Below are 17,498 nucleotides of genomic sequence, written 5' to 3'. Positions count from 1 at the left end.
GATGACCCATGCCATGGGCCACTGTCCATAGCACATTCCTGACTTTGGATTACACACAGTCCTGTGCTGTTTCAAGTCTTGCCTGTGCTTGTGTTTTCCGTTCATCTGAAGGACAGGGCAAGTCTTGGGCCCCCAGGGACTGGGTGGAGCTGAGAGCACACTGAGTCCAAGGCTGCACTCGTTCATGGGCCTCTGCAGGACTCCCCTCCCGGGCCACACCACCTATGTGTGGGACACGGATCAACACTGGGAACAGCCGGATGGGTGTTTCTGGCCCTGCCATACTCTCTTCTTGGTGACTCTCTGTCCTGGTATACTATCTCCAACTTGGTCTGCAGACCAAAGGCTCATCTAGTTTCTCTTGTCCTTCTCCTCAAAGCATTTCATAGCACTGCTGTGCAGGAAGCTAGCAGTCTGCTATCTAAATTTAAAGACTCAAAAGACAAGAACGAACTAGGCTTGAAAGACATGAATGAACTAGGACCAGAGCATCTCCCAGTCAGGTGTTCACTACAGTCCCCAGGAACCAATCCAGGTTGGTATCCTTGGAGGGGGATTGGTTCCAAGGCCCCCTGTGGATACCCATATCTGCAGTGCTCAAGTCCCACAGTCAGTCCTTTGGAGCTCACAGATACGAAGGGTCAGCTATACACTTTTAGTGATTATAGTGATACTGGTATTCAGAGTATATTCTGCTAAAACCAGAGGTTTGTATACCTCATACATTAAAAATAACCAGTGTGGAAGTGGCTAATGGTACATGCATATATTTTATCCCTTAAAAAATTGAGTTACTTGTTACAAAAGCAATACGAGCACATTACAGAAAATGTGAGAGGCAGAGAAAGAAAAAGTCATCAATAATCCTGTCTCCCCAGCTCAGCCCTGCCTGGCTTCTGTTTTTAAATTGAGTTTCTATGACTCAATACTAATGGAGAGAACCACACACTTTAACTTGCATCTCCCTGCTTTCCTCACCCCCTCATCTCGCTTTTGCATAACTTAAAGTCTGGTTCATGCCTCAGGCCCACTTTGAGAAACACCAAATGGAAGCACCAGGTCCCTATTCCAGCCTGTCAAAGGGTCTCTCATGCCACAGGCCAGAGCCCACCAATTCAGTAAGCACCGATTAAATTGTGTGCAGAGCAGTGGGGAAGAGGGGTGTAAGAGTGTATATACACAGGTGGGAAGCTGGCCTCAGGCAACTTAGAGTCTAGGGAAAATTTTAAGATGTGTACACAGGCCAGCTGTGGTGGCTCACGCCTATAATCCCAGCACTTTGGAAGGCTGAGGTGGGCAGATCACGAGGTCAGAAGTTCCAGACCAGTCTGGCCAACATAGTGAAACCCTGTTTCTACTAAAAATATAAAAAATTAGCCAGGTGTGGTGGTGCGCACCTGTAATCCCAGCTACTCGGGAGGCTGAGGCAGGAAAATCACGTGAACCCAGAAGGTGGAGGTTGCAGTGAGCTGAGATCACACCACTGCACTCCAGCCCGGGCGACAGTGAGAGACTCTGTCTCAAAAAAAAAGAAGTGTACACAATAACCCCAACACTGGGTAGGTGGAGATGGAGGGTTTGACCACATGCAGCAGCTCTCAGTCTCAGAGCATTCCAAAAAGAGAGGCTGTGCCAAAACTCAGTTCTGTGAACTCTGAATTTCCAGTGTGGTTGGTGTCGACAGGAACTTTCTAGAACAGGACCCAAAAGTACCTGCCTCGGCTGTGGGAGCCTGCCCCGGGTTTAGACAGACATACTCCCAGAGCAATGCTGACACACGCTTTCACCAGGCAACCTATTGACCTGTCTAAACAGAGCGGAGTGTCCCCAGCTAGGAGGGCACTGCATGGATGATGGGCAGAGGGGTATGGTCAGCAGCAGCACATCTGCTGGCTTGGGGGAGAATCTGGCCCGGCAGGATGCCCACTACAGGGGCTAGTGACAGTTTTCCAGATTGTTTCCCAGGAGGTGGGCCCTGCTGAAGGGCAGAGGGGGGCTCTGTCGGTGCTGCCTCTGGGTTTGGGGGCTGTTGGGAGAGAGGCCAAAGGAGAGAGAGAAACACGGCTTCATGGTTCAGGACATTCATTAATAATTACCCTCATGCTTGGTGCTAGGTTTTGGATCCAATCAGGTACAAACTGAGGGCTTGCAGGGAGGGAGGGGAGAGAAGGGTGGAGACCAGGCAACAGCCCCCATGCAATGTCGTCTGACATGGGGCAGAGGAGCCTAGAGGGTAATGGAGCTAGAAAGGAGGTAACCCCCAGGCCAGGTTAAGGGAAGCAACCTAAACAGCCCAAGCCTAGAGGAACTTTTCTACCTTGAAGCACACAGGCCCTCACAATATGCCCCGCCCCAACTCAATCCATAATATGTAATGCATGGTGACCCACTCCCACCACGGTATGGCCCCATCAACCTCAAAGGCAGAAATGATGTCCAGTAATTCATTCCCACAACCTTAATCCAGCACTGGGCATACAGCTGGCACTTACTAAGTGTTTTTGGCCTTATTGAACACGTGCTCAGCTCAAAGAGGTGCAGTGACCTGGACTAAACACACAGCAAATCAGCAGAGCTGGCCCAGGACTCAGCTGTCTTCTAGTCCCCCAACTGTGGGTGAGTGCAACTCTCTGGGCCATGCATTTGGGTGGATTGCAGGGCTGAGGCTAGAGTCTGGGAGATGGGGGAGGTGGGGTGTTGAAAAGCTGTTAATCAGGACACCCTCCCTTTTCCTGCTAGCCCGGGGGGTGCTGACAAGACACCACTGCCTCAGCTCGCCCCGCGTCGCCCACTCAGCACTTATCCCCTTGGCGAGAGGCAGCCCTTCCACTCGCTGCTCCGAAGGGGGCAGGGATGCTGAGAAGAGAAGGGCACCCTTCCAAAGCTAACACTGTCAGGATGCATTCCACTGCCCGGGAGGTGAGAATTTTATTTGAACAGGAGTGATAGGGAAGGTAGGGGATGGACGTCTTTCTCCTCCAGAGAGTCTGTGAATAGGTGCCTACCTCCATCCTGCACCGGGGGCATGAGAGGAGCAGGAACCTTGCATTAGACAAAGGGTACCCAAGCCAAAATAAACATCCATAAAGAGCCCCACCCTGAGGTCCTTGGCATGCTACAGAATAACCTGTTCCAAACCATGTGGGCAAGACTAAAGCGATACCCTCCCAAGGTGCAGACCAGAGTCCAGCTGGAGGTTAACTCTAGGGAAACAAAGTGGGTGGATGTGACACAGCATGGGTTTTAGCTGACTGGGAGGTCAGACGGAAACACAGTGAAGAAGCAATTATATCTCCACTACCTGATTCTTCCTTGCGGGTTTTAGTCTCAGGGTCCCCTGACCACAGACCTGTCAAGCAGCAGGGGTTAGAAGCACTCAACAAAAGTCAGGGGCCTATTAGGGCTGTCAGGATAGGTGTGGGGGGAGGGGCTGGGGATTGAGTTAACAGTCCCACCTCTGAGCTGTGGCACCCACTTATGTAGCCAAAATGTCAAACAAAACTATATATAGGGCTGGGCGTGGTGCCTCACGCCTGTAATCCCAGCACCTTGGAGGCCAAGGCGGGCAGATTACCTGAGGTCAGGAGTTGGAGACCGGCCTGGCCAACATGGCGAAACTGTGTCTCCACTAAAAACACACAAAAAAAACGCCGGACGTGGTGGTGCGCACCTGTAATCCCAGCTACTCAGGAGGCTGAGCCTGGAGAATCACTCGAACCTGGGAGGTGGAGGTTGCAGTGAGCTGAGATCGTACCACTGCACTCCAGCCTGGGTGACAGAGTGAGACTCCACCTCAAAACAAAATGTAACAAAAAAACTATATATGGTCGATGTGGTCAGGAAACAGCAGTACTTTGGGGTCAGAACCCAGAAGACTGAACAGTGCAGAGCTGGGCAGCAAAGGGGCCAGCTAACACATGCACGCGGCACTTCCTGGGTGCTGGGAGTGAGGTGTGTGTGGAAAACCCAGTCTCAAGGAGTAGCTTGCAGCCTAGCAAGATTCGAAAGACTGGCAGCAATTTAGGACATGACAGCCTCTACGCAAAGCTCTGGCTCTGGACTCAGAGGGCCTGGGTTCAAGCCACTAACTAGCTATGTGACCTCAACTAAGTTACCCTCTGCCTTCGTTGCCTGGCAAAATTAGGTTCCCCATAGTGCCCGTCACTTAGCGTTGTTGGGAAATCGAGACAATGTAGGCCACGGCAGCTCCCATTATGGCTGACATGCGGGGCTGGTGTGACTCTCCTTGCTACCACCTCCCAAAGTCCTTTCTGTCATCAGTGGATATGAACGTCTAGTTCTTTTTAAACGTTGAAACTCACTGCCAGGTGCAGTGGCTCACGCCTGTAATCCCAGCACTTTGGGAGGCCAAGGTACGCAGATCACCTGAGGTTGGGAGTTCGAGACCAGCCTGACCAACATGGAGAAACCCTGTCTCTACTAAAAATACAAAATTAGCTGGGTGTGGTGGCGCATGCCTGTAATCCCAGCTCCTCCTCGGGAGGCTGAGGCAGGAGAATCACTTAAACCCGGGAGGCGGAGATTGCAGTGAGCACACCATTGTACTCTAGTCTGGGCAACAGGAGCAAAACTCCATCTCAAAAACAAACAAACAAAAACACTATTTGTGTGCAGGGGTGTAGAAGGAATCTCCTCCGTTAGGAGCTGGCCCCTGGAGTTTCCTGCCTGTAGTGTGGCTGACTGGGATCCACGGCAGGGGTTCAGAAAGAGGTGGGAACACACAAGCAGGAAAGTCCAAATCACTCAGGGCCACAGCCAGGGCTTTGGTTTAGTCTAAGAACTAAAGAGATGTTGGAGGGTCTTCTGAGTTTTGAGATCACGATCTCACTATCAGGATCCCTGACTGCTGGGGCAGTGATCTGATGGAAACCCTACTAGGAGATGTGGCAATCACCTTTCTTTGGGGCACAGCTTCCAAGAAGCCTTCCCTAATTGCCCCACTTAGCTCTAATTGCTCCTTTATTGTACTTCCCCCACCCCTGGTGAGCAGAGTAACCTTGGGCAAGTTACATAACCTCCCAAGGTCTGGGCCTTGACTCAGGAGGCTGGAGGCCAGTTAAATAACCACTAAGCTCCCTCGGCCTCACATTTTATGACTTGCTGCCACGAGTGGTGCCCAGAGCATGAGCCACCCCCTGCCAACCTCCAAGACAGGCTGGAGAAACCAGCCAACAGCTCCTTAGGTGCAGAGGCAGGAGGAGCAAAGTCCAGGGCTGGAGAGACTCCCTGGAGAGCAGGCAGGCATCAGATCCTTTCTGCCCGAGGCCCTGGCTGGCCCAGAAAAACATCCTCCTTTCCCAGCCTGGGGTTCAATACAATTTCAACTTTTGCCTCTTATCTGGAAAACTCGTGGGAGGGGAAGCTGGTGCTCAAGATCACAGGAAGGGGCGTGTTGGGGCAGGTTAGGAAATCAGGTAGGCCAGTTTGGTGTAAGTAGAAGCAGTCTGCACCCCAAAATACCATCAAGAGCTTTTTCTACTTAAAGGCCTTTTTTTTTGAGATGGAGTCTAGCTCTGTCACCCAGGCTAGAGTGCAGTGGCGTAATTTCGGCTCACTGCCACCTCCGCCTCCCAGGTTCAAGCGATTCTCCTGCCTCAGTCTCCTGAGTAGCTGGGAGTTCAGGTGCCCACCACCACGTCCAGCTAATTTTTGTATTTTTAGTAGAGACAGGGTTTCACTGTGTTGGCCAGGCTAGTCTTGAACTCCTGACCTCCTGATCCACCCACTTAGGCCTCCCAAAGTGCTGAGCCACTGTGCCCAGCCTAAAGGCCATTTTAAAAGGGATTAGAAATAAAGTAAGAATGGCCCAGGGACGAAAGGCCTGGATCTGGGTAGGCTGTGCTGTTAGAGTAATCTGAACTTGGTTCTAGAGATTGTTCTGCTCCCAGCTAATCCTCACTAGGCCTTGGTGTCCCCATCCAGCAAAGGGGATGGTATCCATTTGGCTGCCAGACCTCCCAGAGTCAGGCCCAGAAAGTCATAGAAGGAAGGTCTCAGAAGAATGGGAGAGACCTCCACAGAGACCCGTGGTAAGGGCAGGTTGGGGTGCACATGAGCACAGTCTGTGTAGCTGCAAGCATCTTAGAGGACTGGGTGGTGTACCTGGTGCTGCTGGCAACACCCTGCAAATACTTTTGCTCCTTCCCCCTAGAATGGTACAGGCTCCAGTCATGCCAAAGGTGCCCCCAGCTAGGAAGTTGCCCCTTCTCCACTGCAAACACTGTGGGCCTCCCCGCCAACTCCACTTCTCAGAAGCCTCTGAAAATCAAAGAAGTCTCCACAAGGAAGGGGCCAGGAGGTGTTTTTCTCCTACCCCAGCTCATCCACTTGCCCTCTTGGTTTCCACAGAGAGGCAGGAACCAGGGCTCATTCTCTTGGAGCAGTCCTTGAACAGGTCTGGGCACACAGTATGTGCCTAGTAAAATATCTGCTGAATGAAGAACTGGATGGTTTGCTCTGTCTCAAGCTCCTTGAAAGCAAAAACCACGGCTCCCCTCCAACACCAAGGGCAGACCTGCTCAATATGCTCTTGCTGACTTCTGCTGCCTGGGCCTTATTTCAACAGGGGAAAGGAATTTGGGAAAAGTTGATGAAACAAGGGATGGGGGTGGGGGAAGAAGAAGAGGGGGCTCCTGGAGATAAACAGACTCAGACAGGGACAGCAGTTGATTCTGTAAAGTCCCTCCATCAAAGGGGAGAGGATAATAATAAGCTGGTCTTGAAGGCTGCCTCCAGCTGGAAGCTGCACTGAGTGAGTTTTACAGGCATTTCCTCTTGCAAGGTGGGTATAATTAGTTCCATTTTCAGATGATGCAATGGGCTCAAGGCCTCACAATTTGTAAAGGCAGAGAGGTGGTATTAAATCCCAGGTGTGACTTGAATGCTGGTCTTTAACCAGGTTCCACTCCAGCCTGGGCAACAGGGTGAGACTCTGTTTCAAAAAAATAATAATAATAAAAATAAAATAATGGCACCCCTACTCCTTCCATGACTTAGAGCCTGTGAGACCAAGGACCAGAGTCTGGGCCTGGGGCACCTGGCTTCATTCATTCTGCTGTGACCTTGCAAGAGGCTTGGCTACACTGACTAGACTTCCAACCAAAAGGGACACACAGCTTTTGGCATCCCCCTGAGCTGAGCACAGTGCTGGACAGACGGACACAACAAACTGAGCAGGACTGAAATCCACACACTCACTGAGCATCCTGAGAGCTAGGCCTGGCAACACAGGCCCAGGGCTGGGAAGACACGGCCACTGCCCACGAAGGTTGCAAACGGTCTAGCTGGACCTAACAAGCACTCTAAGCCTTTTTGAATGAATGGATGAGTCCAGAGAGGGAAAATCTGGCCAGGGGCACACAGCATAAACCAGTTTACAGGTAAAAGTAGAACCCAGGTTAGAATCCGTTTTTTCCTACACAGTAGTTCAGATGAGGGTTCCTTGTCCCTAGCCCCAAGCACGGAAGCACTCGGACAAATGGAAGGGGGCTCTGCCGTGTCCTCCCCACCCAATGGGGCCAATAAGGCCCCTGGCAGCCCTATAGGACTGGAGACTACACCACTGAGCAAAGCAGGTCCTGCTACCAGCTGCCCTGCACAGCTTCTCTCCCAGACTCAGGGGGCAAGCATCCCCGCTCACAGGAGGGGCCCAGCTAAGCAGCTGCAGCCAGATTACAGTGGGGCACGGGAGGTGACAACAGCCATAAGTACACATCCCTGCCTAAATATTTCAGCAGGAAACCCAAATATTTAGATGGAGGAGAGGAAAAAGAATGCACATTTCAAAGCCAATAGAAGATGAGAGGGGAGGCGGGTAGTGTCTGCCCCGAGTGAGGGCCCAGCTCTGATCCCAGACCCTGGGTAACCATGAGCCAGGGAGAACACCTGTGAGACCATCTGGTCCCAGGAATTCTCTAGAAAAGTTTTAACCAAGGCCTGGGACAAGCCAGGACTGAGCAGAGCCCTGCCAGAACAGAGAAAGAAGGAAACCATCCCTATTTTTAGGTGTTGATCATCAACAGTTTTAGGTGGTTAATTTGCAGGAAATAGAAAACAGTGGGTGACTGACTCCACTAGGAGAAACTTGATGGGTTTTATCATCTTCCCTTGTCCCCATCCCCAGATTAGGAGCTCACTGCATGGTGGGTCCTGCAGGGTGGTGTCAGGGACAGAGAACACAGAGGAACTGGGTATAGGAACAGCAGCTAATACGTAGCCGGTCACCTGTTACCTGTGGCAAACATGTTAACATGTTAACATAGATTCTATGGGCATGAGGGACATACTGTACTATTATCCCATTTCGCAGATGAGATGACTTGCTCAATGAGGTCACACAGCTCAGCATCCTGAACTCTTAGCCCCATGCACCCTGAGACTCTGAGGACACCACATATGCCCTGTACTTTTTTGCCTCTATGCTTTGCTCCCTGCTTTTCCCACCTTCAACGTAGCCTCACACAGAAGAGAATAGTTCATAGTGTGAGCTCTGGGTTCAAAACCTCGTCCTTCCACTTCCTAGCTACGCAGCCTCAGACAAGTTATTCAACCTCTATGGTCCCTTCTGTTGCTTCTACTGCGAGGTCGAGCTGATCATGGCACCTACTGCAGAGGGTGGCTGCCATGATACAATGAGATGATGCACATCGGTGGCTCCCACAGCCTGTGGCCATGTAAGTGCTTGTAACTATTGGTTGCCCAAGCCTGTCACTCCCAGCCCCTGCCTCCACCTCCAGTTATGGACGAGATCGAAGGCTCCGAGTCAACAAGGGGGATTGAATCTCAGTCCTCTACCCAGCAGTGTAGACCTAGGCAAGTCACCTGGCCTCTGGTTTCCTGTCCAATTGGAATAGCAATACTTAGCCCACAGAACTGGTTCAAGGAGACACAGGTAACATCCCAGCCCAATGCCTGGCACCTGGTAGGCACTCCACAGAATGCTCGCTCACAGGGCTACTGCCCATGCCACTCACCCTTCAAGCCTGCCTTCTTCTCTAATTGCAGGAGTAAAAATTCATCTCTTGCCCTGGTGCACACCTGGAGTCCCCAGGTGCACTTACCAACATCAATCTGGTAACAGCTCCTTACTATTCGTCCTCCAGGTTAGGGGCCCCCTGAGGGCAGGGGCTGTGTTTTGTTTGGAGCCAGGTCTTCCACAGGCCAAGGAGTTTGGCTACAGGCCTCAGAAAACAGAAAATGAATCCCCCCCAGCCCCTTCAACCTTTGCCCATCTCTCCAGCCTCTTCCATCTACAACCCACCACCGAGCACTTTGGACTGTATTTCCTCTCATTTTACCACTGCAGCCCAATTATCTTTCCTTAGCTGCACTGAGCTCCAGAGGGTTAAAAACTCTCCAATATCTGAGGCTTCATCAAGCACACAAAGGATAGCCAGTAGGGAGGGCCCCTTCTGTGTTTCCAACTCCACTGTATCCAGGTCTCTGAGGTCCAGAGATTGGGATAACGGCTCACCAGAAACCTAGAGGCCTTAGGCAGCTGAACAGAGCTACAGCTGGAGCACACCACCCCCACTTCTACATAAAGGGACAGCAAAGATGCAATCTGGGAAGGTCACCAAACCGGAGAGGGAATGTCTTTGGCTGGGCCAGGGACCCAGACCTGGACCTCCCAGTGGGGCTCAAACTAGAGTGTGAAGATCAGTGGGTTTTTCTGGGGGCTGTAGGCTCTACGGGCTTTCTGGGAAAGCCCACACTACATCACATCAGCAGGAGAGAGGAAGGAGGGGGTGTCCTTATCAGAACACCCACAGAGTGAAGGGATCAGCCCACAGAAAAGTCGTTAGAGTAGAATGTTCCACTTCTTTTACGCTGTAAATGGCTGTGGAGGACACTTTCTGAAATGTTGTTCCCTCCCCCACTTGAAAAATGCAAAACTTTGGTGGAGTTCAAATTCTTTGGCAACACAGAAGAGCTTAGTCATGTGACTCTCACCTCCCTGGCCTGTGGCTACAGCCTGGTGGGTCCATCCTGCAGAACACCTCCCCAAGGGCTATGGGCAAGAGACAGCCACCATCCCCATCCCGTTTCCAGTTCTTTAGAAGTTTGGTTGATATACACCCAGAAGTAGGATCACTGCATCACTCAGTAGTTTTATTTTTAATTGAGGAAACGCCATACTATTTTTCACAGTGGTTGTACCACTGTGCAAAGCAAAAGAAAGACTACATGACTCCACTTAGGAGACATCTAAAGTAGTTAAGTTCACAGAAACAGAAAGTAGAATGGTGGTTACCAGGGGCTGGGTAGAGAGGGGGAAGAAGAATTGTTGTTGAAGGGGGTATAATTTCAGTGTTGCAAAATGAAAAAGTTCTGGAGATCTGTTTCATAACTGTAAATTTACTTAATACTGCTGAGCTGGGCTTTTAAATGTGGCTAAAATGGTAAATTATATGTTTCTATGTTTTTTGCATTTAAAAAATTCAGTTGACATTCTATTTTAGGAAGATCTTCCTGATTCTTTGTAATACCAATGAGATGCCCACCACACCTGTGCAGGGACCGCTCCATTGCAGCATAGGAATATCTGGGCGTAGCAGAAATGGCAGCTAACACTTAGCATTTATGACGTGCCACACACTATTCTAAGCAAACTATGGTGTGGCTTCAGAGGCCACTCCCACAACCATCAGGCATACTGCTTGGATGGTGATTCCTTCAGCAACACCACCAAGGCCCTGCAGCGGCAGCTGGAGAAAGATCCCTACTGAGGGCAGCACATCCTCTCTCCATGTACAGCCATCCTTGGGAAGAACGGAACAGGCAAGGGTTCTTCTGCATTATTCCAGAGGTCCCTGGGGACTCGACGAAATTTTAAAGAGATTTGCTTCCATCTTCTCCAATCCCTAAAAGGAATATTGGAAGGAGGCAAACCTATTTCATGTGCTTTCCTATGGTCTCCTACCTCACTTCTCTGTACCACCCCAGTTCTGGCCAACTGGTTCTTGCAGCACCATGCAGATACAGCGTCCCAATTTGGACAAAGACTGTCTTGGAGGCTCCACTCAGGGGTCTGGCTCCTCTGCTCCCCAAAACCTTGCACTTCTCTCCCTCCTCCCACCACTACCAACCACACACACAGTTCAGAGGCTGAGCCCAATCTGCTAGCAAACAGCCAAGTTCAAGATGAAAGCCTTTGGCCCGAGGTCAGGGCCAGTCAAGCACAACATCCAAAACCGGGGGATTGTGTTTCTTTTAAACGCCAGACTATAAATAGGGCAAAACCCCAGGAAAATATTTAAAAGCAACAATCATCACCTCCTTTGCATTCCCCACCCCCACTGGAAACTTTCAACACTTGCTAATTTCTGCCCTCCATAATTCTCTATTACTGTGCCATCTGTAATCATCCTAAGGGTTCTAGTAAAACTCTCAAAGCAATTTAATAAACATTCACTTTCACTGTTAAAAAACTCTAACCAGAGCAGTTAACTAAGGCAGACTAAGGCTTTTTTTTTGGCTGTCCTCAACTTTCGAGTGGAACATAAATAAGAAACAAGCCATTAGGAAGGGACCGCTTCAATTTCCTCTCAAAAAACCAGCTTATCCACTTTCCACTTCTGCAGTTCTAGCCAGTAAGAACTCAAGCTCGGACCCAAGGATGTGGAGGCCTCCAAGATCCTCCCTAACCAAAAGAGCTATTGTGTTCCCTTTACTTACAAAGGCAGTGAAGTGGACCAGTGCATTTTACAATTTCCAACAAGGCTTGAGACAAAGAGGGTGTTCATAGTAACCCTCAGCTTTCCAAAAAATTCAACGTACCCCATTCTAAATATTTCGGTCACATGTAATTTTGTCATATATTCCATGGTTTTATTTTTCAAATCTGGGGAGCAGGATTGGTGTTAAAAGAGTGTCAGAACCTCAAAATTGGAACTAGCCTTACTACTTTGGACTGGAGTGTGTAGAGACCAGTCCAAAGGGTTCAGAAAATGAAAGGAGGTACACGTGGAAAACCTTAGAACACAAGAAAGCACTTTGGAGCTTAGGAAGGAAGGAGGCCAGTAGGATCCAAGAGGCTTCCGGGAACAGGTCAGCTATATGAGCAGTCAAGCAAAACCTGGACTTTGGTCTGGGATGCTAGACAGAGGGCAGGACCTAGGGCAACCCTACTCCACCCCCAGGAGACAAGGGACTCTCTAGAGCCACAGCAAGAAGCCCGCAGTCTGCCTTCCCCAGGCTAGGATAAAGGGCCAGTCTCCATCTTTTGTTAGGAGTCTCTTCTCCCTTCCTTTCCCAGTCAGGTTTTTTTTTTTTCTTTCTTTCTTTCTTTTTTGAGACAAGGTCTTGCTCTGTCGCCCAGGCTGGAGTGCAGTGGTGCAATCCAGGCTAACTGCAGCTCTGACCTCCCAGGTTCCTAGCTGCTCTTTCTAATCCAAGACCCCACTCTGGCTTGAGATCATCTCCTGAGAGCCCTCCCTAACCCCTCAGGCTGGACCAGCCCCTTGGTAAGTGACTTCCTGAAAACCTCTGCGGTAGCCCATACCCACAGTCTTGTTCCCAGTGGGTTTATGTATCCTTTTGTCCAGCAGCTCCGAGCTCCGCCTAATTCTTTGTATTCTGAGAGTCTTGCCCAGTGTCTGGCACATGGTGGATGCTTAATAAATGCTTGCTAATTTCCATGTACTTTGAAATATGAAACTTAGATTTGAAACCTGACTCTGCTCTATGTGATCCCAGACAAGTTACGTCACCTTTTCCCCTAATTTTCCTCATTTATGGGGTGGTCTTCAAGATTAAATTAAAATAAGAATGTATATAAAATGCTTATTCAAAGTGGTCTGGCGCATGGTGGCTCTCAAATCCTTCCTGTGTCTGATCACTGCCCACCAGAGGCAGAAGGCTGAGAAGGGCTGTCACTCCTCCCCTTCAATCCCACCCCCACTGTTTTTTGGGGGGGTGGGGGTTGGGGGCTTCCGAAATGAGAAGTGCAGAGGAGTGGACTGATACATTACTTCAGTAACAGAGGCCGGGTCAGCCAGGCAACAACACAGGAGACGCCTGTATGCCATTCCCTGTGCTAGGGGAAATAGAAAATAGAATTTTCCAGCAGATCAGGGTCCAGCTGAACCAATTTCCTAAGCTCAGTCACAGAGCAACAATCTTCACAGGCCCAAGAGGGAGGTGCAAGCTCCTGGGGCAGACTGCCTGGTCATTCCCCCTCCCCGTCCCGCCCCACGGGCTGTGCCTCCTGTGGTGTCCCTGTGGCCACTTTATCTTCTCTGGGCTTCAGCTTACTTACTTGAATACATACTGTAAAGAGTACCTGAAATAAGGCAGGTAGGTAAAGCTGCCTTCCTCAATAAATGCTAGGGTCAGGAGACCTGTTCACTTTTTATAGACATCTTGCCTAATGTTTCTACTTTATTGGAGCCTCACCAAACACTCATTTTGCAGATGAGGAAAGGAAGGCAAAGTTAAGTTACATGGCTTGATGGGTAAATGGCCAAGCCAGAGAGCAAAACCAGCCTGTGCCCTCTCTCATAAAATGAGGATAACAGCACCCACAATGCCCAACACAGAGTAGGTTTGCTGTAAATGTTAACTTCCCTTGTGAGAGTCTCTGCAATTTAGGAAGAGGTTTGGAGAATGAGTCACCAAAGATCTTGCTTGAGAGCAGGGGTTCAAGATGGTTCTGAAGGCAGGAAAGAGGACGATCACGTGGTCCCAGGCTGGCGGGTCACTGAGCACTTGAAAGTCAGTCTGCACCTCACTTCAACCACAGCGGAGGGAAGGAAGTACCTGACATTCGGCGGGTATTTCTAAAGAAAGGTGACTTAACTCCCTTTCTCACACATTTGAAAGACCACACACAACTTCCAGGGTAAGAGAAACCCCAACCCAGACTGCACCCCATCTCTTCCAACAATCTTTGTCCTACCCCAGGAATTCCTAGCTAGGAGCTCCTTCATGATTCCAAGGTGATTCAGAACCAGCTAAAACACAGAGCCTCAGGTGGAAAATGCCCAAGCAGCCAGATGGGAAAGAAGATTTTTGAGTTTTCCTTTTTCCTTAAACCAATATCCTGAGGCCTGAGGCAGTACCCCAAGTCACAAGAAAGCAGAACAAGGCAGATTTCTGCAGATTAAAAATGATGCCAGCAAATGCTTCCACTTGTCCATTTTCATTTCTTGGGTTTTTCCTGTGATGGGAGGGGACTCACCCAGTTGGGGTTGGTTTGGGAGTTTTTTTGGCCAGGGAAGAGGACAGGGCTGTCCTTGTTCAAGAACGAATCTACAATTGTCTCCAAAGCAGACTGGCTTGATGCCGAAATCCTTTTTCTAAAAATCACCTGCCCATTACTTTTTTTTGGGGGGGGGGCTGAGGTAAATGTTGACAGATTTAACAGGATCGCTAAATAAGAGGCATTTTGTTTGTTCAAATACCTCAAGAAGCCGTCTAGCCTCCAAAGCTATGACCACCAGCTGCACCCGGCTGCCTAACCCCCGGACCCACCCCACCACCACCCGCCCCCCGCCTTTCCCTTCTCCTTGTGTTTTGAAGTTTATTTTCCCACATTTAGCCTTGAATTCTTTCCTTCCTTCCCCTGCAGTGTTGGAGCAACAGCTTAGAGGGAAACACTTCGAGGGCAGCTCAAGGCTTTATCATCCTTGCCTGCCCTCTTCCCCCTCTAAACAAAGCCCTGGAACAAACTAAACAAAAACTTGTTCTCTAGAGGAATTGTTTCCTCAAGGGAAATCATAAAGTGACCCCCTCCCCATAACACCCCCCCCAGGGTAGATACCCATCAGAAGGAAGCCATGTAGACTCTTCATGCCAGGACTCCTGCCGTTAGGAGGTAAACCAACCAACCACCTGCTTTAGCTTATCCTCCCCACCATCACCTCCCATCTGCCACTACCCGGGAAACTGCTACAGGGCAAGAGACTCTCCACTAAAACCCAACACTAAGCCTGCTGGACTAAACCTCCCCTTCCACGGGACCCCTCAGAGGACAAGTCTCCCCACACACCGCTGCCAGCAAACACCTATATGCTCATCTGTGTGATGCCCATCGATCTGGGGACAAGGTTTTGACGTTTTCCAAATGCTTCCAACCTAAAAGTGCACGGCGGAAATAAGGAATGAGGAGGATAGGCTCATTCCTATTTCTCACATGGGGAAGCAGAGGCTGGAAAATGAGCGACAATTAGATAGGCATAAAGTATTGGGGTGCTGCTGTAGACTAAACGTTGCTCATCAGACCTCCTTTCTGGCATCTTTCACCCTGAGAGCAATATAACACCTTGGACAATCTACCCCACTCCCCACCTGCTGCAATCTAGAACTTTCACCCAGGTCCTGGTCATTCCACCGGGGGAGCGGGCCAAGAAGAGTTGGTGGATGAAGCTGAGCCCTCGAGAAACTGGTGTAGAGGGCTTCGGTCCCCAAATTGGCCCCAAAGTCTCAGCCAGGATAGGCAGCCCTTTTATCCTAAGTGAGGTCAGTGTCACCCATTGGGCTGTGCACCAGAAGATAAGCGGTTCCCAATGCCAGCACGGAGGGAAGTCCCCCACCCACCCCAATTCCGCACACTCTCTCCTACCCACTCGCAAAGGGACTACCTGGGTATTATTCGTTTGTGCAACCTACTACTTTCACAAAGTTTTACTCCAAGCTCTTGAAGGATGTCTCCGCGAGATAAGCCTTCCCGGAAGCCTGAGCGCGTCCCCAGCATTCCAGGCACCACCCCTCATCCCGTGGGTTCGGGCCCCACAGAGCCCCCCCAGCTCCTCTCCAGAACCCTGCTGGGGGCGGGAAGATTTTGCCCAGGCTCAGGCTGGGGGACCCTCCCGCCGCTCTGCCGGGTTCACGTTTCTTAAGAAAAGCCTAGCAGGCTTGGCGCTGGCCCTGGAGCGGGGAGGTGGAGACACGAGGGGATGGCACCAGGCTTGGCTCCCAGACGCCGGGAGCGTCTCCAGGGAAAGATAAACACCTTTATCCGCCCCACAGCCTCTTTCCAAGGAGGGAGGTACCGTCACACCTACACTGAAACACTATGGAGCCCAGTTCACCCGGGAATCAACTCCAACTTATCTCCGGCCAAACTAAGTTCCAAAGAGTCTCCGCGCTTGGGGGACCCCCGTGTCCCTCGGGTGAACGACGGATCCTCGAAGCCTGATCCATGATGAGACACGCTCTCTCATCACCCCCTGGACCTTCCACAGGGACTGAGGGTCACCCAAAGCTGTGAAGGGGTCTTCCTTTCAGCGCCCCCTAAAGTTCAAGCCAGCTTCAGATGTATATGGGGGTACAGGCGGCGACTGACCTCTAGGATCTTGTCCAGGCCCTCCTGACCCAGGCACGGGAACTCCTTGAGCAGATGCAGCTTCTGTGTGTAGTAGTTTTTCTTGGCCTCCTTCCAGTGTGGCTCCTCCAGCACTTCGAAGATCGCCGCCCCAATGGCCAGGTAGAAGATGATGGCCGAGGTAAGCAGAGGGCCCCGGTCCACCATGGCTCCCAAGCAGCAGCCTCCTAGAGAAAGCCTCTCCTAGCCCCAGCTGCTCCCAGTCCGCCCGCCCTCCAGCCTCTGAAAACAGCTGTTTGAATTTGGAGCTCCGCATGCGCAGTGCCCGGTACTCCCCCCGCAAGCACCGCTCCCCGGACAAAGTTTCTCGGCCAAGTTGGCCAACGGAGCGCAGGGAGCTGCGTGGGGCCCCACTCACGCGGCCCGGGGTGGGCGAAAACCAGGAGGGCTGAAGGGGCGCCCTGGACCGCGGATGCGTAAGGAGTGGGAGGAACACCGGACTTGACTCTGGGCAGACACGTGGGCCGCTTCTCCACGCGCCGCTCCTCCGCGCTGCGCTAGCTGTGTGAGCCGCTCCCGCCTCGGCGCGCCTCTTTAACCAGCGCCCGGCGCGCTCTGCCCCCCTCCGGCTCCGGGCTCCGACCGGGGAGGAGCCCAGGCAGGCCCCGCCCCTTCCCCGCGCCCGCAGCCAGGCGAACGCAAGAGCGAGCGCGAGGTGAGCGCTGGAAGAGGCTCCGCGCTCCCCGCGCTCCCAGGATCAGCCACCAGGGGAGGCTGCGCCGCCCGCCCAGACCTGCACCCCCCGCGGTGCCCAAGGGGTTGCGGTCTCGGGGACTCGTGTTTGTTATTAGAGCTGGCGTGTTAACTAAAATGATTGTGACTGAGGTCAGGAGTTTATTGCTTTCGTTATTTTTATTGTAATTCTATTTTCATTTACTGATGTTTCTTCCAAAAAAGTCTTATGCTCAGTCTCTCCGTGTCTCTCTTCCACACACTTTCCTGTAAGCCTGAGGAAGGGGGTTAGAACGGGGCTGAAGAAGCTGTAGGGAGTCAGAGGACATCAGGAACTAATCCAGCCACCCACGCGTGATTCCTCCTTCTCACCCCGTTCTCACCTACCCAGGTGAGAACACTGCATCTGGAAGGAGCAGGCAGCTCAATTCGTGGCACCCCTGTGTGCCCCCCCCATACACAGTCACTCTACGGGAAACAC

The 17,498-nt window shown here is 51.3% G+C and overlaps 1 protein-coding gene across 1 annotated transcript in view; it reads right to left on the bottom strand.

Annotated features, from left to right (window-relative positions):
- The window catches only part of KCNK5 (potassium channel, two pore domain subfamily K, member 5), a 41,154-nt gene extending 24,114 nt beyond the window's left edge, over positions 1–17,040 (bottom strand). The window contains exon 1 of the mRNA XM_011944349.1: positions 16,307–17,040. Within this exon, the coding sequence (XP_011799739.1) occupies positions 16,307–16,492 (186 nt within the window). The 5' untranslated portion in view covers positions 16,493–17,040. The remainder of the gene's footprint in view (positions 1–16,306) is intronic.
- Between the last annotated feature and the right edge of the window lie 458 nt (positions 17,041–17,498).

This window comes from Colobus angolensis, unplaced genomic scaffold (assembly GCF_000951035.1).
Source record: "Colobus angolensis palliatus isolate OR3802 unplaced genomic scaffold, Cang.pa_1.0 Scaffold105, whole genome shotgun sequence".
Taxonomy (NCBI): domain Eukaryota; kingdom Metazoa; phylum Chordata; class Mammalia; order Primates; family Cercopithecidae; genus Colobus; species Colobus angolensis.
This window is presented reverse-complemented; position numbering and strand designations above follow the sequence as displayed.